At 36.5% G+C, this 25,819-nt stretch overlaps 1 protein-coding gene across 3 annotated transcripts in view; it reads right to left on the bottom strand.

The window, feature by feature from the left end:
• The window catches only part of MYO16 (myosin XVI), a 542,975-nt gene that overhangs the window by 467,427 nt on the left and 49,729 nt on the right, over positions 1-25,819 (bottom strand). For 2 of the 3 annotated variants that reach the window (XM_074329517.1, XM_074329516.1), the window contains exon 2: positions 7,146-7,316. The exons of the other annotated variant lie outside the window; for it this stretch is intronic. In XM_074329517.1, the coding sequence (XP_074185618.1) occupies positions 7,146-7,221 (76 nt within the window). In that variant the 5' untranslated portion in view covers positions 7,222-7,316. The remainder of the gene's footprint in view (positions 1-7,145; positions 7,317-25,819) is intronic. 3 annotated transcript variants of the gene reach the window in all.

Here is a 25,819-nt window from a genome sequence, read left to right as displayed (position 1 = left end):
TTCTGTCTAAAGTTGCTCTAATAAGCATATACCTGACTTGAAATACTATTTGATCAGAAGTCACAGACAATGTAAATAACTTTATCCAATTACATATATTAAAATTGATTAAAAATAATTTTAATGGAAAATAAATCTCAGAAATTCACTCCTTGCTTTGAATCCTTAATTATTAAACTTCCGATAATGTCTTCTCACTAGGATTCTAAGGCACTGTTAAATTACATCAAACAACAGTACAATAAATGATGTGAAAAAGCAAGTTATCAAAAAGTGAGATTCCATTTTTACATAAAGTAATATATGCACATCTTATATGTAAAATATCTGTTTTTTAAAGAGTGTCTGGGTTAGTACCAAAAAGCGAGCAGTTACTGTTTTCTGCCTGGTGATACTGACAGTGGTTTTGATTCCTTCATTTTTATTATCTTTGTTTTCCAAATTTTCTACATTGTGCCAGAATCAGCTTTGTAATTTGGAAAAATTACAGAGCAATACAAAATCCAGAAGTGAGTAAATTATTATCATTCATCATTTCCAACACTTTGTCAAAGGATCCATTTTCATTTCATTAAATTGTCTTCCACATTAATCTACTCGTATATACCATGTTTCCCTGAAAATAAGACCAGGTCTTATATTAAGTTTAGCTCCAAAAGACGCATGAGGGCTTATGTTCAGGGGATGTCCTCCTAAAAAAATCATGCTAGGGCTTATTTTCCAGTTAGGTCTTATTTTCGGGGAAAGACAGTAAATGCAATAATACATGCCACAATTTCATTTAAAATAATTGTAAAATTAGTCTCAGTGAAAAAGTAACAAAAATAAAATATACCACCTTTTTAACTATTCAAAAATAATGATACATCACTGGATTATAATATTTCAAGCCCATTATGTTTACCTGTGGTGTTCTTACTGAAACATAAGGTTCAAATCTGCAATGTACCAACATTTAAGATTTTAGCCACCCCAAAGAATACTACAATCATGTATCAGGAACACTTTTCGAAGTAAACTCTCTTCTAGAGTGCTTTGCATCTAAAATGACGAATTCTCCGTGAATAATGCCATCAAGCCTGTCAACTTGATGTATGGGCTCTTTTCCCATCCCCAGGATGATTTACAGATGCTCCAAATAATAGCTCTCATATTACCTATTGAGTACCTTCTTTGATCCAAAATATGAAGAAAATAAGTGTGTACAAAAGAAAAATCCTACTTGTATTTCTGAAAAAAAGCAGAAATGCAAACAAGATAATCACTATTGCTCCTTTCATTTTGTTTAAAACATAATAGCAAAAACACACACCATACAATTATACAAATCTTCAAATATTATTTATCTTTGAATGTTTTCCTTGATATTTCAATATTTACTCATAAAGTTGAACTTCCAACATTTTCTGAATCGAAAATATCAACGTCAAAGCTGAACATTTATGGTAATATTGCAATTTAGCTTTTTTTTCCTAATGGTCTTCCATGTATGAGCCCTTTGGGGTGGATGACTCTATAATCCTAGAGATCAGCAAATAGGTAATATTTTCATCATTCTTCACCTGCCAAAACCATTCATAAACTTTAGGAAATGACTGCATGCACACTTATATAGCTTAATGAAAGCCTGCCTGTCTACCTTTCGTACGAAGGGGTCTTCATCTCCACCCTAAGCCCCGCCACCACACACACTCATTTCCTTCTTTTGGCCAATCCCTATTCATCCCTCAATATTCAACTCTGTCTTCACATGACATGGTAGCCATCTCCAAAACAGTGTATAAAGAATGCTTGGCAATTGTCCCTGCTGTTTGTCCCCTCAGCACTGTTTCCTAATATTTACGCTATGAGTTAAAATGTTCTGCTTAAATGTCCTCCTGGTACCCCTGGCTGGGTTTGGGTGTGCTAGGTGCTAAGTAGGTGTGTGTCACCTGCCTCTCCTGGTTGAAACATCCTTCTTCTCCTTAAAAACATCCTCAAGTTTAGGAAGTTTGTCTATTTCAGTTTGTACTTCCTGTCTGTGTGTGAGTGTATGCATTGTGTAGAATAGGCTCAACACGTAATTTGTGGGACTTCACAGGACAGAAACAAACTGATAATATGAGGTCAAGATTAAAGAATAAATGACTCAGTGGTGTTTTATCACTGAGTGCAATATGGAAGGTTTTCACCACCTTCCATCATTTCTTTGAATCTGAAATAGACACAAATCATCAACAAATGTCCCAAAAATCAAACCATCATGATGAAAAGTACTGGGGAATCTGAACTAATTTACACAAAAATTATTCTAAAATTAGGAAAAAAATGTAAGTGTTCACCTAGCCCTAAAATGTCTGTAATGGTACACAGAAAATACATTATTGAATGTATCTAAATAATTTAGTCTGTCAAATCGAAATAATGAATATGCATTAGTTCAATAAACCCATTGTGAATGCCAGAAAAATCTAAACAACTTCACTCGATTCTAACAGTGTTGACATACTTCACTTACTTAATAATATTGCCTAGGGCTACCCTGTGAGAGAGAGCAGAAAGAGAGTAAACTCTGCTGGTAACATGATAATAAAAATACAGGTATCATATACAAAAAATAGTCAAGAAGAAGGGTGGAGCTTTAAAAGTAGAAAAAAGTCACCTCATTTACTGGAAAACACCTTTGAACAAGAATTAGATAGTAATAGAACTTGAACGTTTTCTTTAACTAGGTTGCATATTATGTGTGTATGTCACCTGTATACGACTTAGGATTCTAACAGTCCAAAAGAATTTAAACCAAAATCTCTAATGATATTCACATTACTATGATGTGATCCTACGTTCAGAAATTTGTATTCGTTAATACATGCTTCATCCTTTTTGCCATGTGGTTTTAGTGAATCATAAATAATCTTGTATATTCTTGTATCTCTTTTCACTCATCTAAAATAGATACTTTAAAAATGATTACATTTATTTTATTAATTATATGCAACCACATGGATTTATATATTCATCCAACATAAAGTTAATTTAATTAAAATACTACTCCCATCTTCTGCCATACCAGAAGAAAAAAAAATTGAAATTGTATTTTAGAAAAAAAGATGTGTTAAACTCTCATAAAACAATTTACATACATTTATTTTCGTGAATATTCTTAGACTGTCTATACAGTCTAAATGTTAAATATATTTATATATTATTTTCTTGATTGTTCAACTATACAAATCAAGTGCCGCTCTAGGAGATATTTTTAACTGACTTTCCTTTATTGGATGCCCTCCATTCCCTCAGTAAAACATCCTGATTGATGTTGGTGACAACCTGGGTACACACTGCCACTGGTCTGGTACCCATCTGGCCCGGACAACTCTATGCCCAGCTGTAGAAATGTGAGCTCACAAAAAGTGCATTACCTTTAGTCCCACATATGGATATGCCATTTGTACTTGTTATGGTTACATAATTTAACTCAATTAACAGATGAATGAGTACAAAAGAACAGTTATTACTATGAACCAAGCTTAATACTTTGTAAACACAAAGTTGCTGAAAAGAATATTGTTCAGTGGGTTGGAGGATAAACAACTTCAAATGCTCAAGGGGAGATTCATTAAAACCTAAGACGACTGCACTCAAATTGTTGCATGTTTCTTTTAGTTCTAGTTCCACCTGAAGAGTTTTAAACCTATAAATCACAGGGCATGTAACATGGGTGTGATTCAGGCAAGAAAGAGAACTGGACTGCTATCCTGTGGACTTGTACTCAGAAACGCCCTATATCAACATGTGTGCATTTACATTTAAGTATCTCAGTATGTGCAAATCATAGTATTAATTAGAACTCCTTTACTGATTTTATTTTTAAATTTTCCAATGTGAGTGAATTGCTCCAAGTAGAGAAAAGCTATTCCAAGTAAGAAATGGCATATGCAGCAGCCTTTGTTAGATGGGTAGGAATTAGCAGGTGATACGCAAAGATTGATGTGTACCTAGGGTGTGTGGTGGTAAACAGAAGAGAGGCTAGTGGGAGAGGCCTGAAGGGGAACAGTAGGTCTTAGGTGGTAACTTACAAAATCTAACTTTTAAATTAAAGTTTTTCCTTATTTGGTAATAAGTTTATAAATTGTTTCTTATAAAAATCTAAGTTTTAGACTTTCCTTTTTCACTTGTAAGTTTCTAAATTGATCTCAATATCTGCGCACTTTTTTTTTTCTGTAGTATACACTAAGTTACTTATTGTTTCTCAATGGAAATATCAATAGAAAATAACATTACACCACCTATTTATTAGAGTTTTCTGTACCATTCTTTAAAAATACTCATTGCTTTTATTTCAAATAATTAGATATACTTATGTAGAATATTTTCTAGGATGTTTTTTCTTAGCCTTTCCCCATATCTACTACCCTCTCTTTCATAATTATCCATAACTACTTTATATTGTTAGGCTAAAACATCAAGACTATATAATATGAACTATATATCGCTATTGATTACATTTTTGTGCGTTTATTCAGTTCCTCAGTTGATAGTGAATATTGACAGGTAATTTCCTCTAAATACCCAGTGTAGAAAATTGTATGCAGCTCTATTTAGGTAGCAAAAATCTGGATTAAAAAAAACTACTTGCTTATTAATTAGTACATAATTAGGTATTTCAAAATAAATATCTAAGGCAAATTATTAATGTACATTCACTTCAAATACTTCTATGCCCTTTTTTATTTTAGGAACATTGTCTACCTTGTGGAAGTTCTCCTGGCATGATGGACACTCTTGCATTGAGCCAGAATTTGGAGAACTCCAGTGTAACAAGTATGCCGTTGGTCACTCTATCTACTTCTCACCAAGTGCCAGAGGGCTGGTGGCTATGGGGACATATGTGCTCAAAAACTATTCTCTTTTGCATATTGTTATTGTTGCTATGCCACTATTATTAATATAATTCAATAACATTGTGTGTTAGTATGTATTTGCAAGCTGGCCTTAAAAAAAGTCAAGCCACTTACAGTTTCAATAGAATAATACTTTCTCAAGTATTTTTCATTTAACTCAAAAAAATTAACAACCGGGAACTATGTTGAGGACTAGGGACTAGAAAGAAATATAAAATGTTAACCATTCCCCTGTAGGGACTACAATCTAGTAAAGAATGATAAAAATGTAAAGAAATACATATGAGCTTGGGTTATAAGAAGGTATTTCAGGAAACTAACTTAAAAAGTTATCACGGAAATTCATCAATTTACAATTGTATGTTTATCTGCATGGGCACGTTATTTGACTCCTTTTTATCATCTACATTTTTAAGGGTCGAATATTGACTTATTGTAGTTTACTCATATGATTTTCTACTCAGGAAAATGTAAAATTAGTCAATTGCATATAGATTCCTGTACCTGTAAGTTATCATGAATCTCAAACCACTTTGATGGTAAACCATGACAACTCCAAGTTACCTCAGTTATCAATAGCAGTCATTGTAAACATTGGTTTGAAATATTTGTTAGGAGTCATCAGATATGCCCATTAACTAAAATGCTCAAACAATGGCTATGCCTCTAAATTCCTATATAGTAGTCTCTTCTTTTGGAGATACGTCCCAAAACTTGCTTATAGCATTTATAGGAATTCAATTAGCAGCATTAATCCTACATCTCTGGCCTCCCATCCAGGTTCCAACTGACTGTGCTTTGGGATTATCATTATAGATACAAAATTTCTAATTTTAGTTATGGAGCTTAGTCCCAAAGGCAACGGTGATTGGTGGAAAGACTCCAAGAGACCTAGGCAAAGATACAAGCTACATCCACATCAATGAGGATACACAATCTTAACTGCAAATAAAGAACTTCATGGGGTATGGGCCACTAGTGTTCCCAGGTTCCACAATGCCCAGCAGCCTAGGAGGATCCCAGTAGGTCCCCCTTTCCTTACGTCTCTAACGGGTGGTGTTATATCCACCTATGCTTTCCCTAGACCCCCAACTCTCACTACTAATTATTCTGGGCATCATTACTCTGTACTCCTTGCTTCCTAAACACAAGTCACTGGAGAAGAATAGCCCTCAGCACGTTCCTGAATGTTCCCTAATATCCCAGAAAATCAACCCTCAGTTTCCTAGGTGTTGCAATTTTTGACACATGGGAGCACAGGGCTTTCTGAGATCCATTCCAGTGCTCAATAATATTTGACCCAAGCCTTTTGCTTTGATGACTTCCTTGGACATGATTCACTTTACTCATTAGTACCTTTCCTCAGATATGATCCAAATACTAACCTCTAGTCCTGGGGAAAGATGCTACCCTTTCCCCTCTCCCCCGACTCCACGGAGCATTACAGGGTAAGAGAATTTGCCATGAAGCACCCCATTAGCTCCATGAGGTAAACGGAGGGTACAGGAGTGGGTGGGTGTGTTTGTCAGCACCCATCAGGAGACAGAGCCACACCAACTGGGGTCTCAAGGGAATAAGATACAAGAATTGATAGTTACATGTCCAAGGACCAAAAAGATAAAAAGGAAATACTAAGGTATCAAACAGAGGTGGCAACTGTAAGATGTAGCTGTGACCTCTAGAGTTTCAGTAGAAGCTTGGTAGAGAGTACTGGAGCTGAAACTGAGGTCTCTAGAGGAGAAAATACTGCCCTGCTGATGTTAGCATTGTGAGAAGAGCATACAAAAAAAACTGGAATATAATATGCCAGGAAAGAACTGCCAGGACTACCATTTCTATTTCAAAATCAACTCTGCAATTTTTAAAAGAGTATCAGCATTTGCATTCTAGGACATTCAACTACATGAAATACCTTTGTTTTCAAAAATACAAAACCACTATATTCACTACTTAGTTTTGTTGTGAGGTACACACAAACCCATGCCCATACAGATGCAAGGTTACAAATCTACAAATGGGGTACCGTCTTTATTCTTCCATGTCCTGCACATTTGAAATGTTTTAAATTATATTTTACTCTCAATATACAACTAATAACCTTAAATTGTAACTCTTTACAACACTCCTTATTAGACGTTCATTATTTTAGAAACTCCTCAAATCATGAGGTGAACATCTGCAATCCTTTCCAGATTTGGCACCACTTGTTTTTTTGTTTGTTAGTTTTGTTTTGTTTTTTTCTACTCTCAGCAGTTCACCAACCTTGACAATTTTGTCTTTTCTTCCTCCCGGGGCTAATCCTCAATTCTGAGCCATCCTCTGAGCCCCTTGCTTTCATCTTCACTGGATCCTCTTATGTTTAACTGGTGAGCCAACTCCTACACTTCTACAGTTCACTGGGATTCAGTCATCAAAGAAGGATTTTCTTATAGCCTGAAGAAAAGAAAATAGTGGGAAATGCTGCACAAACTACTTGCCTTTTTAAATCTTGTTTCCCCTTTCAGCTCCATAATATTAAACCTAAAATAATCAGATCTGTACTTACTCATATTTACTTATACCAAAACCCCAAATGATGTTAACTTGTCAGTTTACATTAGACCTCTCCGAATGTGTCTGATAAATGCTCTGTCCTTAAAGCTAACTTGAAGCAAGTGCCTAATAGACCCAAGGGGTGTTTTAATTCAAAATAATAGCTATCTCAAAGGAAAGCCCCAATTTCAGTATAGAAGCACGGAAGAGCATAACTGGAAAACAGAATAATAGCTATCTATTATATAACAGCAAAGAGGCAAACTCTTAGCCACAAACATGCCATTTATAATCATAAACAGAGTTGCGCATTCTCAGTTGGTTTCTTAAATTTCCGTTAAGTCCTGAATTAAATAAACCTTCCTTGTATTATCTCAGATATACACATGGACTTCGTACAACCTACAGAGTATTTCAGACTCTTCTGCCCAAGGGTAGACAAACAGGTAAGAAAAAAACATCTGAAGGGTTAACTTCCCCGACCCATTGGGCTTCATTGGGAGTTACAGCAAACACTCATTGGAGAATTAATACCAATTCTTCACAAACATTTCCAAAAAATGGAAGTAGAGGAAATGGTTTCCAACTCATCATAAGAGGTCAGTATTACCAAAACCAGGTATATATCACAAGAAAACTACAGACACAGATTTTATGAATATAGATGTAAAAAAAACCTCAATAAAATATATACAAATTAGATACAGAAACATAGAAAAAGGATTCTACACCATGACCAAGTAGGATTTATCCTGGGAAGGCAAAGTCAGTTTAACACATGAAAAACAATGCAACACACCACATTAATAGAAAAGGACAAAAAACACATGATCATTTCAATAGGCAAAGAAAAACATTTGACAAAATCCAGCAACATTCCTTGTTAAAAACACTGAACAAACTAAGAAGAGAAGAAAACTTTCTCAAGTTGATCATGGGAAGAACTGGAGCTAACATCATACTCAACAATGAAAACCTGCAAGTTTTCTCTGGAAGATCAGAAGACGACAAGGATGCCTGCTCTCACCTCTTCTATTCATCATTGTAATGCAGGTTCTAACCAGGACAATTAGACGATAAAAAGAAATAAAAGATATCCAGATTGAAAAGGAAGAGGTAGAACTATTTCTATTAACAAAAGACATGATCTTGTATATAGAAAATCCTAAGGAATATACACAAAAAATCTACTAGAACTAATAATTGAGTTTGACCAGTCTGTAGGATATAAGATTAACTTTTTAAAAAAGTCAATAATATATCTATTATTAACAATTAACAAATCAAAATAAAATTAAGACAAGTCTATTTACAATAAAAATAAAATGTTTAGAAATAAGTTTAACAAAAGTTCAATATTTGTACACTGAAATCTACAAACATTGTTGAAAGAAATTAAAGATTAAAATAAATGGAAAGAACTTCCATGTTCACAGATCGAAAGGCTTAACATGTTAAGATGACAATATTACCCCAGAATGACGCACAGATTGAATACAAACCCTATCAAAATTCCAGCTGAATTTTGTAAAGATATTGGCAAGCTGATTATAAAATTTATATGAAATGGCAAGGGACCAAAACTAATCAAAACAACCTTGAAAGGAAGAACAATGTTGGAGAGTCCACATTTGCCAGTTTTAAGACTTAGTAAACAACTAGTCATCGAGACAGTGATACTAGCATTAAGAACAGACAGATGAATGGAATAGAACTGAGAGTCCAGAAATAAATCATTGCATTTATGTTCTACTGAATTTTGACAATGGTGCAAATAGGGAAAGAATACTTTATCAACAAGTGATGTTGAGCCAACTGGGTAGCCACATGCAAAATAATCAAGTTGGACCTCTTCCTTACACTAGACACAAAAATTATCTCAAGATGTAGATCATAGACTTAAATGTAAGAGATAAAACTAAAAAACAAAAAAACTCTTAGGAGAAAACATAGGAATTAATCTTTGTGGCCTTGGATTAGGCATGTTATTAGACTGTAACAAAATATAAAAACTTTTGTTGTGCAGTGGATACCATCAATAAAGTGAAAAGACAAACCACACAATGAGAGCAAATATTTGAAAACATGTATTATAAGGGACTGGTATCCAGAATATATAAAGAACCTTAACAATTCAACACTAAAAAGACAACCCAAGTGAATAATGGGTAAAGGATTTGAACAGACATTTCTCCAAAGAAGATATACCAATGGCCAACAAGCACGTAAAAAAGGAAATGCAAATTACATCCCTACAATGGAATACTACTTGGTGTTAAAGGGAAGTTCTGATACATGCCACGATGCTGCAAGGATGAATCTTGAAAACATTGTAACATTGTACTAAGTGAACAAAGCTGCTCACAATAGGTCAGACATTTATATTTCTATTTATATGCAATGATTAGTATAGACAAGAAATCTATAAAGACATAAAAGTGTGTTAGTGGTTGCCTAGAGTTGGGGAGTAGGTGGGTTAGACTGGGGATTGACTACTAATGGTTATGGGGATTTGGGGAGGGAGGGGAGGTGATGAAAATCTAAAATTCATTGTGGTGATGGTTAAATAACTGTGAATATCCTATAAATTGCTGAATTGTATACTTTAAAGGAGTGAATTTTATGGTTTGTGAACTAGATCTTAATAAAGATGTTTAAGCAAAAGTTGACTTAGCTATGTTCTTGCATGTTTTAATATGCTCTATTAACATAAGTTCAGAAATATTACTTCATTCACCAAGTTCTCTTCCTTTCATTACATAAAGTTTGTACATGCCATGAGTATCCTCCTGTGTGGTTCTCTTGGTAATTTTCAGGTAATCACAAAATTTCTTTACATCGTTTTCCACGCCCAGATTTTGTTTTCATGCTTTCAGATATCTATTTGCCATTTTTTTGCTGCAGTTTCACCTGCAGTTTTTGCTGTATCTCAGTGGAGGTAACACATCTGTCTTGTAACCTGGGCTGATAAAGCTGTTCTCCTTTATCAACTCCCATGATCAGCCAAGAAATATTTTTCCCAGGGGTCCTGCTGCCAAGCTCTGAAATTGGCCTCTACACTTCCCTTTCCTTTCATATTCACTTGTCAAGTTTCATCAATTCTTTTGATTTTTCTCTTAACTGTCCCTCCCTGTATCTATTTCTATCATCCTGATTCTTTGCCTTATCATCTCAAGGCTAGAGTATTTAATATCCTCCCTACTTTTTCTCCTGTCTATAATTTCTCCTCAATCCAACTCATATTAAAAATAAATTCCTAAAATCTCTTTCTCTGTGGAATTTTTTGGCTCAAAAATACTCAATATTTCTTCACTGTCTATAAAGTTCCATTTCCGACATTTAAAAACTTCCATATACTAGCTACATTGCCACCTTTTTCCATGTTTATTTCATTTTATAATATTTATTATTTTATTTTTCAATTACAGTTGACATACAATATTATGTTAGTTTTAGGTGTACAACATAGTGATTAGACAATTATATAACTTACAACGTGTTTTTTGCCTGAAATTTAACATAAATGGTAGACCTGGGATTCAAGCATTTTTCTAAATCTTAGGCTCTCCTCAGATGAGAAGGACATATTTAACTGAGTGGACATTTTACGTGAGATAAATAGGTAGGTGAAGACAAGGATGGAGGAATTTCAGTGTTAGCAAAATGTTATGTACAGATATGAGGGTTGGAGACCTGAGGATGTGTTTCAGGATCACCCTGGTAATCTAATACTCACCTGGCACTATATACATAGTTATTACAATACTGACTATATTCCTTATGCTTTATTTTACATTCCCATGACTATTTCGTAACTACCAATTTGTGCTTCTTAATCCCTTCCCATTTTTCACTCATCCCCCCAAACTCCCTCCCATCTGGTAACCATCAAAATGTCCTCTGTATCTATGAGTTTGTTTCTGTTTGTTTATTTGTTTTTCTAAGATTCCACATATAAGTGAGATCATATGGTATTGGTCTTTCTCTGTCTGACTTATTTCACTTAGCATAACACCCTCTTGGTCCATCCATGTTGGTGCAGTATGGCAAGATTTCATTCTTTTTATGGCTGAATAATATTCCATTTTATTTGCAACATTATTTACAATAAGTAAGATATGAAAGCAACTTAAGTGTCCATGTTATTTTCTCATATTCCACATTCACTAGACTTCTACCCTCGTCAAATTGCTCTAATTACCATCCTGAAACACACCCTCAGGTCTCCAACCCTCATATCTATCTGTACATAACATTTTGCTAACACTGAAATTCCTCCATCCTTGTCTTCACCTACCTATTTTATCTCACGTAAAATGTCCACTCAGTTAAATATGTCCTTCTCATCTGAGGAGAGCCTAAGATTTAGAAAAATGCTTAAATCCCAGGTCTACCATTTATGTTAAATTTCAGGCAAAAAACAAAATCACCCTACATTTTAATTTTCCTCATCTCTAAAATGGGAATTATATCACCTACTTTAAGAAATGTTTAAAGAACTAAGTAACATCATATAGGTGAAGAACCCCACATAGTACCCCAAATATACTTAGTTCTCAATAAGTGGCAGTTATTTTGTTGCAATTGTTCTTGTTCAGAATCAGAATGATTTTCTCTTCTTAAATTATCTGTGTCAATGACCTTTTAAAAAATAATTACGGATAAATATGTGGTCCTGTAATTGAAATCAGGATCCCAACATGGTATCTGCATCCCCCATGTTCACTGCAACACTATTCACAAAAGCAAATATGTGGAAACAACCTAAATGTTCACCAACAGATAAATGGATAAGGAAAATATGATGGAGTATTATTCAGCCTCAAAAAAAGAAGGAAATGCTGCCATTTGCAACAACATAAATGGATGGACTTGGAGGATATTGTGCTAAATGAAGTAAGACACAGAACGGCGAACACTGTATGATCTCACTTACGTGTGGAATCTAACTCAGTCATAGAAGCTGAGATTAGAATTATGGTTGCCAGGGGCTACAAGAAGAGTGAATTGGGGAGGTGAAGGTCAAAGGGCAGAAGGTTTCAGTTATGAAAGGTAAGTTCTGGTGATCTACTATACTGCATAGTGCCTATTGCTAACAATACTGTACAATTAACATCTGCTAAGAGGATAGATCTTATGTTAAGCATTCTTACCACACAGAAAAAGTAATAACAATAAGTCATAACAAAGAGAGCAGGAGGAAACTTTGGGAGGACATAGATATGTTTATGGCCTTGATTTCGGTGATGGTTTAATAGGTATATAGTTATCCCCAAACTTATTGAATTGTATACATGAAATATCTACCACATTTTACATGTGAATCATCCCTCAATAAAATGGTAAAAAAAATCTGTGGTCTTGCTAAAGTAAGCAGCCCACACAACTTGTAAACATCACACAGATTCAACAACGCCATAACTGGTTTATATTAATGAAATGTGCCCTGATCATGCAATTAGATGTCACAGCAATGCCACGTGGGTCTAAATATTTCCAAGCACATTCTGTCAATGTTTCTACTTATTACAAACCAGTAACAAAAACAAACAAACAAAAAAATCATGGACCAGCAGTGGTCCATGTAAATATGCCAAAATAGTATCACAATTATCTACAGGTATAAAGTTGTTTTTAAGTGCAAGTACCCTAAGCAGTTTGCATAATGAATTTCCTTATTATCAGTAATAATTGTCACAGCTTTAAAATCTGCATCAAGTGATGTGACTGTGTGAATTGTGGCAGTGATTTTAAAATGAATAATCCCTTTTTCTACTCTTCCTAGCTTTTCTTGTATGTTCTCTGACACTTGGGTACCTTCTGTGGGAAAACTTACTTGGGCAAGTAAAATTAGAAGGTCTAGTTGATTGCAGAGTTCAGATTCAGGAATGCCATAAACACACTGATGGAGTGAGGTTGTATTTAGAAATATTTTCTTGTCTTCTGAGATTCTGTCTTGAAAAGGCTTTCTCCTTTCATACCAGAAAATACACAGTTATTCTAAAAGTGACTTTGTACCAGAGAATTTGTTTGATTTACTTGTTTGAGTGGCTTGTTTTATTTAACATGTTGAATATACATTTTATGCTAACTATGGGTGTTCACAGCTCTAAATAGGTTTACACATAAGAAACGGACAATAATACTTACATAGGAGTTACATGTGTGACTCAGTACAAAGTGCAATTTGATCTACAGCATTCTATTAATGCGCTAGTGCTTCCACATGTCAGTGTATCATCACAGTGTCAGGTTATGAAACAAAAGGGAACACACTGGATAATACCTAACCTCAGCTTTCATTAAAATATTTGTATCTTTTCACATGAAAAATCAATGGATCTACATGTAACTATTGAAAAGTCATAAAAAATACTCAAGCAGCCCTGCTTTACTTTAGAGTTCCATTTTATCGCCCAAGAAGAAATGCATCGTCAGCAAGGGTTTTGCCAGGATCTGGCAAACATTGCCCTTGGAAGTCTATGCCAAGAGAAGAAAAGAGAGCAAATATTGGTTTCTGTTATGTAAACAAGTCATGCTCTTCTGTTCTACAAGTCAAACTAATGGTAAAACAGACAGCTCTTAGTATGGAAGGATCCTCTGAGATTAGACATGTTTTAATTTCAAATTGATTCTGCCTGATAAATACATTTTCTTAATATAAACTGCATTTAATATTAGATAAAGGCATTGCAGTAATTACCACATCACAGATAGACCCCTTTCTGTTCCATAGTGTTTTCAGCAACCTCAGGAAGCAGACAATGCCCAGTGTATGTATTATAAGTAAGAAAAGAAAGGAAGCAAATCACATCAATTTTATCAAATTCCTTGAAATAAACCATTTATCATAAAGGGTGACACTGACCAAGTTCAAGACATACTTTGTATACACAGTAACACTGTGTAATAACTGCATGCTAAAAATGAGTTTTGAACACAAATAATATGTCATGTGAATAAATTATTTTTATAGAGCCTGACCATAGGCTTAAGTATTAAAATATTAAAACTTGTTTAATTTGAACTGATTTGTAAGACTTATAGTATTCAATGCAAAATGCAATTTACAGATGTTATCTAAAAATAAAAACATATACATGACAACTTTCATTTATGTTTCCCTAAAAAGTCAGTTGTATAAACATGTTAATCTAAAATGAGGAAATAAAAGCAATTTAACATCAAGGGTACATTACTTAAAATACACATCTCAAACAAAATTCTGCTTTAAATATCCAAATTTAAGTGAATGGAAACAAAATCGGTGTTACCTGAAATAAGTGTAAAGCATACATAAAAAGCACAAAATTTCCATAATTCATTTAATTTTCAAATACCGTTTTACTAGACTATCCAAAGTAAATACTTATTATATTCATCGTGTCTATGTAATTAAAAATGCAGTTTCCTACCAGAAATGTTATCCTGACAAATTTGGCTTGAGCATATTCCTGTGTACAACTGAATCAATTTCACACTTACTCACCTCCCTGTCTCTGGGAGGTGGTCCATTCATTGGTTTGATATCGCCATAGCAACTCTGCAACATGGTAACATGCCAGCCGAGCTTGGCTGTTCGAGTCCCAGTATGTGATGAACTGCCTCATGTAAATAGAAACACTGTTCCTTTACAGATGGATCTTTTTCCACTCATGCTTAGCCTGATATTTTTATTCCAATTAATGATAAATTAATAAAAGCAAATCTAAGGTTAATTCTTACTGCTAGAGAGTAAACTCTGGTACATATCTAAAACATCTAAAAGCTCAAAAGAACATGTACAACATGTCTTACCATTGTTAAGTATGTTAGAGGGACTGTGGTTTACCTGAACAATGTTTACGTAACTAATTTTCAGGTTGAGTATCTAGTCACAATACTATACTTTCAAATAAAAGGCAATTCTCTAAAATCAAAGCTTTTAAAATGACAAAGTAGCGCAAACTAGGTGGTCTAAACCAACAGAAAACTATTCTCTCAAGGTTCTGGAGGCTAGAAGTCCAGAACCAAGGGGTCATCAGGCCCATGCTCTAGGGGCCCATCTGCCCCATGCCTTTCTAGCCTCTAGTAGCTGCCGCCAACCCCTGGTGTTCCTTGGTTTGCATTATCCCAATCCTTGCCCCTGGCTTCTCGTGGCTGTTTTTCTTCTGTGTCTGTCTACGTGGTGTGATCAAACAATATGATGAATGTTTAAATTTAAAAAAAAATATTACAGTAAAAGGCACATTGCCATTAATCCCCCTCAAAGTATTCCCCCTCACTTTGAACATACTTATCCCATCGTTCTTGTCACTTTCTGAAGCAGTCCGGGAAGTCCTCTTTCGTAAGTGTCTTTAGTTGTGCTGTCATGGCTGCCTCGATGTCCTGAGTCATTTTAATTTTGGGGAAGAGCCAGACGTCCCATGGTGCCAGATCTGGTGAATAAGGCGATGAGAACACACCATAGTGCTTTTATTTGACAGAAATTGCCATACATCAGAAGCGATGCGTTACATGGAGCATTGTCACAATGGAGGATGCTTTACGGCACACTTTAAGACACACCTCGTCTCAACCATAGCTCACACCGGACTGACTGCACCCAACAAGTTGACACTTGTCACACACTGTTACTAAGGTTCGATGAGCTGCTTTCCGTATTAATGATCCCATCTTTCCATTGGATGGCACTGGGCAGCAGCATTCATGTATTTTGTGATCACAACAGAAAGGCTCCGTGTCACACATCACTTCTGGTACAGCAATTTCTGTCAAATACAAGCATTATGGTGTGTCCTCATCCACCTTATTCACTGGATCTGTCACCGTGCAACTTCTGGCTCTTCCCCAAAGTCAAAATGATTCAGGACATTGAGGCAGCCACGACAGCACCACTAAAGACACTCACAAAACAGGACTTCCAGAACTGCTTCAGAAAGTGACAAGAACAATGGGATAAGCATGTTTGAAGACAGGGGGAGTATTTTGAGGAGGATTAATGGCAATGTGTCTTTTACTGTAATAAATTTAAACATTCACCATATTTTTTTATCATACCTGTTGTATGTCTCTTATGAGGATATTGCTCATGTTGAATTAGGGCTGCTCTAAGAACCATCTTAACTAATTATATCTGCAAAGATCCTATTTCCAAACAAGGTCACACTCAGAGGCACTGGGGGTTAGGACTTTGGGTGACACAATTCAACCCACAACTGTGCTGCTGAGGGAATGTATATACAAAGTGAGGAAAAAGCAAATGTCTCATCAGTCCACTGTTTCATTCATCTTTGAGGACAGGCAGCCACATGTACTACTGTGCTCACCAATATATGAACAAGTGAGAAAAGTTGTGGTCTCCTCCTACAAGGCAGGAGATGTGACACTTGCATTAGAGTCTGCACTGTTCTCTAAGAGATCATTTTACTCAAGGGCATCACCCTGGGTCTCTGTAGCAGCTCCCCGCCCAGCGGAAACTATAAGGAGGCAGCAGGAGCAAGAGACAGCTCTGCCAGCCATACTAGGAAAATTCTCTGAGGGCACCTGCATTTATAACCCAGCTGGGGTGGGTGGAGTGGCTTTAGCTGCACAACAATGAATGCATCCCTCCCCTCTTCACTTCCCTCAGACACAGATTTTATCTGCCAACCCCTTATGGAGCCCTCCTCTGTGTGTCTCTCTATCCACAGCTGCAAGTCTTCTGCAAGAAGACCCTATTGAGGGTCCCTCCCATGCGGGATATTCAGTCAGCAGTCAGCAGCTTTGCCCTTTGATTCAAAGTGGAGCTACGGAAGCATGACAAAGTATGACTCTGCTCAAACTAAGCCCCCTACCAAATGTGAAAGGGCAGAAGAGCAAAGAGACTTTTCCTAGGGCAAAATTCAGTGGGAGAAGGGGAGCCAGCAGGGAAGCCAAGGCCGATTGGACTTCAAAGTAAAACAGGAAAACTTGGCACAGTGAACCCCCTGAATAGAAAAGGAGCGAAATCACAGGGGTCCAAACCCCCAGCGTCATTATATTGGCTAGGAGAATAATTCAAGCTCTCTTGGTGGAAAACTGAAATCATATTTTTGTTTTCCATTTTACTGCAAAGCTCCTAATATCTGGAACCCGTCTTTAAGAAAACGGAAAAGGATGTTAAAGATGACTTAATTGTTCTCAGGGGATGTTTGATATTGGTTGCTTGTGCATCTGTCATCTATCTATCTATCGACCTATTTTTATATGCATATATAATTTTATATATGCTTTTATCACTATATAAGAATAAATTTAAGAGAAAAAAATGCATTGTAGTACTTAAGGTTTTCTGGGGGTTTTTTGCTAACCTCTTTGCCTTTGTAAGAGATAGTGCTGTGTAAAAATGTCAACTCTTTCTTTTGAATAATTTATTTGCCTATTTTCACCCATTCTATTTACGTAATTGAAAACTTTTAATCTCTTCTAAGGCTTTAGTGTAAATACACCACTTCCCACTTGGAGGACAGAAACCAATGGCAATTGTCTCTACCTTCCAGTAAACCACAATGGTGTTATGCAAACTGTGGTTTATGAAACCAATTTAGTGGGTAGCAGCCAGCACTGTTTCTAGACTGCAGACAGTCTGTTTCATACAGTAAGACAAGGATTGCTTTGTGAAACTTTTGTTGTAAGTTATACTTAGGTTTCAGTACGTGTGTGTGTGTGGTGTATAAATGGTGCACTGTTAAATGTATTAATGTACATCATCATTTTTAGAAATTTAATTCTTTAATTAAAAATAATTAAATTTAAAATTTAAATTTTAACGCCCCTCAGGGACCTTTCCCACTCTGCTCGTACACTGGCAGACATCACAGGTACCTGTGTACCTGTGACTCTACCTTACTTCTTACAGAGTTTTAGCTCACAATGAATCCTTGATAAACACTTGTTGAATGACTGGAAAAAGTGATGAATAATTGGTTGAAGGAATATACATAGGTCCAAACATTTAACAATCTTCTTTTGAGACTAGCCAACCAATTAACAACTACTTATTAAAACAACTACTTATTAAAACAACAAACAAACATCGAAAAAATACGTGGGATGTTCGATGCTAACAAATAAAATAAAATACATAAATTAGATTTCTGTATAGTTTGAGAAGTTTGTATTTGTTAGATAATACCCAGATCTCATCAACATTTATGAGAAACTGTCACCAAAAGATGGGTGGAGGTACCTCATTTTCAAATAAAAGATGATAAATGTAGATTGAAAAAGCTGGTGGACGCTGGAAAATATTAAAACTCCTCCCCAAAGTAGGCAATGGCAAGAACGTGACTAGTACTCAAATGAGATGGCAAAACAATTTAGAAGAGGGAGCCAACATTGTAAAGGGAGCAACTCAAGGCAAAAGAACAACTGGACTCTGAGAGAGGGGCTTTCAGAAAAGTTTGGAAGATGACCCCTAACCTCACAAAGAAAAAGACTAAGGGAAAGAAGCCAAAAAAAAAAAAAAAAAAAAAAAAGGCGGAGTAACACAACAGGGCAGTACCACAGATGTCATACCAGAAAATTTTCATGAAGGAAAAGTACTGCCATAGTGTACAACTTCTGTAATTTCTCGGCAAGTCAAGACAGCATTAAATTGGATCCATGAAAAGAGTATAACATAAAGCGAATGTTTTCCACCAAATGCAGAGATTTCCCCCAAGGAGCTTCATGTGGCACATCAAAGAAAACGAACGTTACAGCAACTCTGAGAGAGTGCAATGTCTTTGGAGCATATCAGGGATGGTGCACCTTGATTTAGTACCAGCACCTTCAGCATAGGGACAGTTTCAACCACTTATTTATCTGGGCACTAGTCGTCAGCAGCAAATGACACGAGAGACTGAGGGAAGAGCAAATGTGCAATGGCACAATCCGTCGGATAGCCAAGAAGACTGTGATGCACACATGTGAGGTATTTCTTGCGGATTTATTAAATAATGGGGGGAGGTGCAGTCTTAAAGTGGAACCACGATATTTACAACTGGAGGTGGAAGCAAACCCACAGAAATACTGTTTGTTATCAACACCGTACCTGCATGTACGCAATGTGAGAATAACAGCCTGGGATAATTCAGAATACCAGCAGATAAAAGACAAAAGTTCTGCGTAAAGATGTTCCCAGTATAGTATGAGAGAATGACACAGTAAGTATGAAATTGTAGTAAACTATGATTAAATGTTATAGAGAGAGATAAAGACAGAGGAAGCGTTATTTCTAGGGATTCTAATCCAGACTGGTAGGCTCACCGAAGCTTCCTAGGGAGAAGAAGCAAGAACTGGGCCTTGAAGGGGGAATGAAAACTACCCCGGCAGATGGAAGGGAGGCAGATATGACTGGAGGGAGAAGCTGGGTCAGGAGAGCACATCACAGCATACAGCCGTACCGCATATTATGTATTGGAGGATAGGAATTTGACAATATGTTTGAGAATATTTAGCTATAGGGACAAAATATGCAAACAGGCTGGATGAAGTCCTAAAGAGGGTTCAGTGTAAACTGTAGGTAAGCTGGTAGTTTGCGAGATAAAGGCAACATGCCAGGGATATGTTAATTATAGGTAATGTGTAAAGAAGAAACTTGTGTGACACAGACAGAACTGAGAGAAATGTTGGTGAGCTGTAAAACATGCCAAAGGTAGAGGGAATAAATAAAAATAAAATGTTTTAACAAACAAGAGTATTTTGTTTACTAAACAAGTGTATACAATGTCAGACAATTAAGTTTGCGAACTCATCCCAGAAAAAGAGCTACATACCTTATTGCTGAATATCACTACAGTCACCTTTGAAATACTCCCCTTGGGAAGCTATGCACCAACACCAGTGCCTAGTCCACCCTTCAAAGCACTTTTGGAACTCTTTTTCTGGAATGGCCATCAGAGCTGTGATCGTATTACCTTGATGCCCTGAATGGCATCAAAATGTCTTCCTTTCAATATTTCCTTTATCTTTGGGTAAAAAAGGAAGTCATTGGGGGCCAGATCAAGTGAGTGGGGATGGTGTTCCAATAGTTATTTGTTTACTGGTTAAAAACTCCCTCACAGTCAGTGCCTTGTAAGCTGGTGCATTGTCGTGATGCAAGAGCCATGAATTATTGGTGAAAAGTTGTGTAACTTTTCCACGCAGCCTTTTCAGCACTTCCAAATAGTAAACTTGATTAACTGTTTGTCCAGTTGGTACAAATCCATAATGAATAATCCCTCTGATATCAAAAAAGGTTAGCAACGGCATTGCAACAAGTTCATGAACTTAACTGTCACACCTATAGCTAGTAATAATGGCAGAACTAAACTGTTATCTTGTCATTTCAGGGCTGACAACTCTGTCAACCAAGTTTAACTACCCACTGGGATAAATTAAGCTAGTGAACAGAGTGATTTAGACATTTTAATTTGATGTGTGAGCTTTTTTGTTCTGCAAGCTCTGGGACACCCTACCTGGTAGTGCATTTGGAAGCTATCCTTGCAACAGGATTATAGTAAACAATAGTAACCATGAAGAAAACACAGGACTTTTAGTGTGCTTAGAATATTAGATGTTAGTTGTAGAGTGATGAGAGAGAAGTTTAGAAAAAGGGACAGGGATCTAGTCAAAGAAGGTGTTTCCTACTAAGCTTAAGGGTGAAGAATTTACCCTCTAGGCAATGCAGAATCATGGGGAGATTTTACAGAGCAAAAATAAGAGGATGTGTGAAATAATTCTACAATAATTATAGGGAATGAACTGGAGGAGGACCAGAGTAGAGGTTGAAAGGACAGTTAAGATGGTACTGCACAATTCCAGTAGAAAAACAAGACTAAATTAGAGGCTTAACTGTAGGACTGATGACAAGAAAACGTGATTAAGAGATGGCAAGTAGGCAAGACTAGGTGATGCGAGAATGAAGAATGAGGCATCAGAGCTATAGCCAAGCAGGGCAGGCTTTCAGATGTGGAATAAAGCAGGAGTTCAAATCTCAGACCTAGGCAGCTAGCCAAAGGAAGACGCCCACTAGACAGTTAGGTATATGTGTCTGAAACTTACAAGAAAGATGTGGGCTGAAGATGTAGATAAGGGAGTTACCAGGTACAGTTACAAGATGAAGCCAAAAGAACAGATGAAATTACTCAAGGGGAATGTGCAGTTGAAAACAGATGAAGAGGGAACAGATGGATTCTTTACAACCCCAATACTTAAGAAAAGTATAGAGAAAATTAACATGTGAAGGTAAGCATGCAGTAAGTAGCTACTCGATCACAGGTGACAATGTTATTTTGGTTACAAAGCCAAGGAAGAAGTTTCCATTAAAAGGCACAGGTACAATGCCGAGGGCCACAAAGCATGGACTCTTTGACACTGGTATTTATCAAATGCATAAAATATTAGGCACATTTTGAATTGTGTCTGTGGTTATAGTACTTCTCTTTAAGATGCATTCTCAAAGATCAAGTTAACATTTCCGGCAAAGAAGAGAAGAGAAAAATCATGGCATGCTTTTCTCCCAAATACAATATTTCATTTTCAAAGCATTAGCAGGCACTCAATAAATATTTCTTAATTGAAAAACCAAATTTAGAAGAGAGAAATAGCTCGGGTAAGTATAATAAAATAAAGACAAATGATAACTATTACTTTCCCCTTTCAATTTAGTTTATTTCTATTACAGATCCACAGACATTATAGCTTAAATAATCTCTAAGTACTATAAATGATTCAGTATTATCTGCCTTAGTTTAAAGTCAATACGAATGGCAGATTTAACATCACCAGCTTGCTTTCTATTTTAAATTTTGTTTGTACTCTAGCAGGTGAGAAGAAAACTATTTTTATATTTTCTCAAAAGAACAAAAGACTCCATTTTCAGGTCCAAGGTATTAAGTCTAAATAAAGTGTCAACATCACTTGGAGGATAATTTTCTGACATTGCTTAAGCATATATGCTCTGTGTAATACCCACAAGTGATATTTGAGTTAAAAGCTCAAGGGTCCAGTGGGGCTGGACTACCAGGAAACTGGAAAACCTTTTGTGCTTCCAAAGACCATGTGCACAGCTGCCAAAGGAGTGACACCACTGGAAGCAGCACCCCTAGCAGCTCTGTCAAACAGCAGATGGAGAGGAATGGTGTCGCCAGTGGCTACACTGTCCCCCAGGCCTGCTGTCTCTCCTCATTGCTCATATGTCCTACTCTTTGCCCATCAGCAATGGAGGTCGTGGGTGCACAAAGACAGTGAGATGGTCTGCCAGCCAGCTGGCTCCATCAGCATCATGGACATGAAATAGAGCTGGATTCAGTTCCAACTGCACAGGGGACCATCAGAGACAGAAATCCAGAGTACCTTGCCCAGGGAGGGGCCAGAGAGTCTGCAGCAAAGTTCACTGCAGGAAACTTGGGCATAGGGTTATTCCTTCTGCTTTGCATTATTACCAAAATTAGCTTCTATTGTAAGTCAAATTTGTTAAGATTTTTTCTCATATTAAGACTTTATCATTTTTTAGAGCAGTTTGACATCCATAGTAAAATTGAAGGGAGGATACAAATTTCCCATATATCCCTGCACCCACAATGCACAGCTTCCGCCATTATTAACTTCCCCCACAAGCGTGGTACCTTTGCAATAATTGATGAATTTGAATTGGCACATCATAATCACCCAAAGTCCATAGTTTACATTAGGGTTCACTCTTGGTGTTGTACATTCTATGGGTTTGGACAAATGTGTAATGACACGTATCCTCCATTATAGTATCTTAGGGTATTTTCACTGCCCTAAAAACCCTCTACGACCTGCCTATTCATCCCTTCCTAGCTCCAACTCTTAGCAACCCCTGATCTTTTTACTATCTCTATAATTTTGCCTTTTCCAGAATGTCACATAGTTGGAATCATACAGTAAGTTATGTGGCCTTTGCAAATTGGCTTCTTTCCTTTAGAAATGTGCATTTAAGATTCTTCCATATCTTTTCATGAGTTGATAGCTCATTTCTCCTTAGAGCTGGATAATAGTCCATTGTCTGGGTGTACCACTTTTGATTTATCCATTCACCTGCTGAAGGACATCTCGGTTGATTCCAAGTTTGGGAAATTATGAATAAAGCTGCTATACACATCCATGAGCAGGTTTTTGTGTAGCTAGAAGTTTTTAACTCCTCTAGGTAAAGAGCAAGGAACACGATTACTGGATTGTACGGTAAGAGTATGTTTAGTTTTATAACAAACCACCCAAGTGTCTTCCAAAGTAGTTGCACCACATTACTTTACCACCAGCAATGAATAAGAGTTCCTGTTACTCCACATCCTAACATCTTTTTAAAACTTTAACCACTTTCTAATGTCTTCCAGTGTAGTGGGAGTTGGGTTGTAGTTTTAATGACATTTTGTACATTATTTCCATCATTTCAGTGGCTGTTTTCAGTCTCAGATATCTACCAGCCTCAGTCTTCTTTCCCCTCCCACCACCCCATCAATATAATTTTCTTTCTATCTGCTAAGGACTGACTTCCCCTCATGCATTTGATTTAAAATCTAATGTGCTCCATCATATGCTCCATTCTATCATTCATTTACTTACACATCAAATATTTACTAACTCTCTCCCCTATATATTTTATATTGCTTTCCCACTGTTACTATAATACGTTATTACAAACTTGATATAAAACAACACAAATTAATTATTTTATATTTCTGGAGTTCAGAAGTCCAACATGGGTTTTACTGGGGAAAAACCCAAGTGTCAGAAGTATTGTGTTAGAGGATCTAGAGGAAAATCTGTTCCCTTGCCTTTCTCAGCTTCTAGAGGCTGCTGGCATTTCTTGATTTCTGGCACCTTCTTCCATCTTCAAAGCTGGCAATGTAGTATCTTCTAATCTCTCTCGCACTCTGACACCCATGCCTTCTTCTTATAAGGACCTTTAGATTACTTTGGGACCATCAAAAAACCAAGATAATCTTCCATCTTAAGATTCTTAATGTAATCATATCTGCAAAATCCCTTTTGCCATGTAAGGTAATATATATTCACAGGTTCTGGGGATTAGGACATGAACATCTCTGAGGGATTATTCTGCTTGACACATATGGGAATATAGAAATCAGTAAGACATTCCTCAATTTCGTGTTCTCAAGAATACTGCAGTCCAGTTGGAAGGTGTTGCTGTCAGATATATACCTAGAGACTATCGAGGTTGGACAATTAAGTTCACAAACTCATCCTAGAAAAAGTGCTACATACCTCATTGCTGAATATCACTACGGTCACCTTCAACGTACTGCCCTTGAGAAACTATGCACTGATGCCAGCACCTAGTCCACCCTTTGAAGCAATTTTGGAACTCTTTCTAGCATGGCCATCAGAGCTGTCATCATATTACCCTTGATATCCTGAATGTCATCAAAATGTCCTCCTTTCAGTATTTCTTTTATCTTCAGGTAAAGAAAGAAGTCATTGGGGGCCAGATCAGGTGAGTAGGGAGGGTGTTCCAATAGAGTTATCTGGCTAAAAACTCCCTCCCTCACAGACAGTGCCGTGTGAGCTGGTGCACTGTCATGATGCAAGAGGCATGAATTGTTGGCGAAAAGTTCAGGTCGTCTAACTTTTTCACGGAGACTTTTCAGCACTTCCAAATAATAAACTTGATTAACTGTCTGTCCAGTTGGTACAAATTCATAATGAATAATCACTCTGATATAAAAAAGATTAGCAACAGCGTTGCAACAAGTTCACGAACTTAATTGTCAGACCTCGTATGTATGCATTATTTCCCTGCCAGAATTATGAAAGTGAACCACATAATTCTGGAAGCCCATAATTCTGAAAGTGAAGCACATAATTCTGGATCTTTCTGGATAATGGGGTAACTGATTCTCAATGGATGAACAATAATCAATTGCATATGGAATAGGGATAAGAGATGAGCTCAGGACTGAGTAGTTTGTGTAGGGAAACTAGAAAATGTCCACTTCGATGAAGTGTGAGGAGGAGAAAAGTCAGAGAGAAGGCTGGGCAGTAGTTAAATATTGTCTCTCCTCATTGCAGAGGAAAGAAGTTGAGACTTAATTGTTAAGAAATGGAGAGTTGTTTAAGCAGGAGGATGATTTGTCTCTAAAGAACGTAACTATGACAGCTAAGTGGCAGATGAATTTGAAACCAGAGTCAGGAAAACTAATTGGGGAGCTGCTGCTGTGTTTAGGAACAAGATAAAGATTTGACATCGAAGCTAAGAGTGGCAATAATGTGAAAAAACACGTTAGCATGTTTTGCTACAAGGTGCTAGCACTAAGCAATAGTATACAAGAGGAAATATTGACTTGAGGTAGGAGTGATGAATGGAGTATGAATAACTTGTGGAATGCTGCATAAATTAAGTCAGTCTGAAGTCCAATACGATGTGGACAGAGCTGAATTAAAGACACTGATCCCTG

The sequence above is a fragment of the Rhinolophus sinicus genome, linkage group LG04 (genome assembly GCF_036562045.2).
Source record: "Rhinolophus sinicus isolate RSC01 linkage group LG04, ASM3656204v1, whole genome shotgun sequence".
Classification (NCBI taxonomy): Eukaryota; Metazoa; Chordata; class Mammalia; order Chiroptera; family Rhinolophidae; genus Rhinolophus; species Rhinolophus sinicus.
The sequence above is the reverse complement of the archived record's forward strand: the minus strand, read 5'-3'. Positions and strand labels throughout refer to the sequence as shown.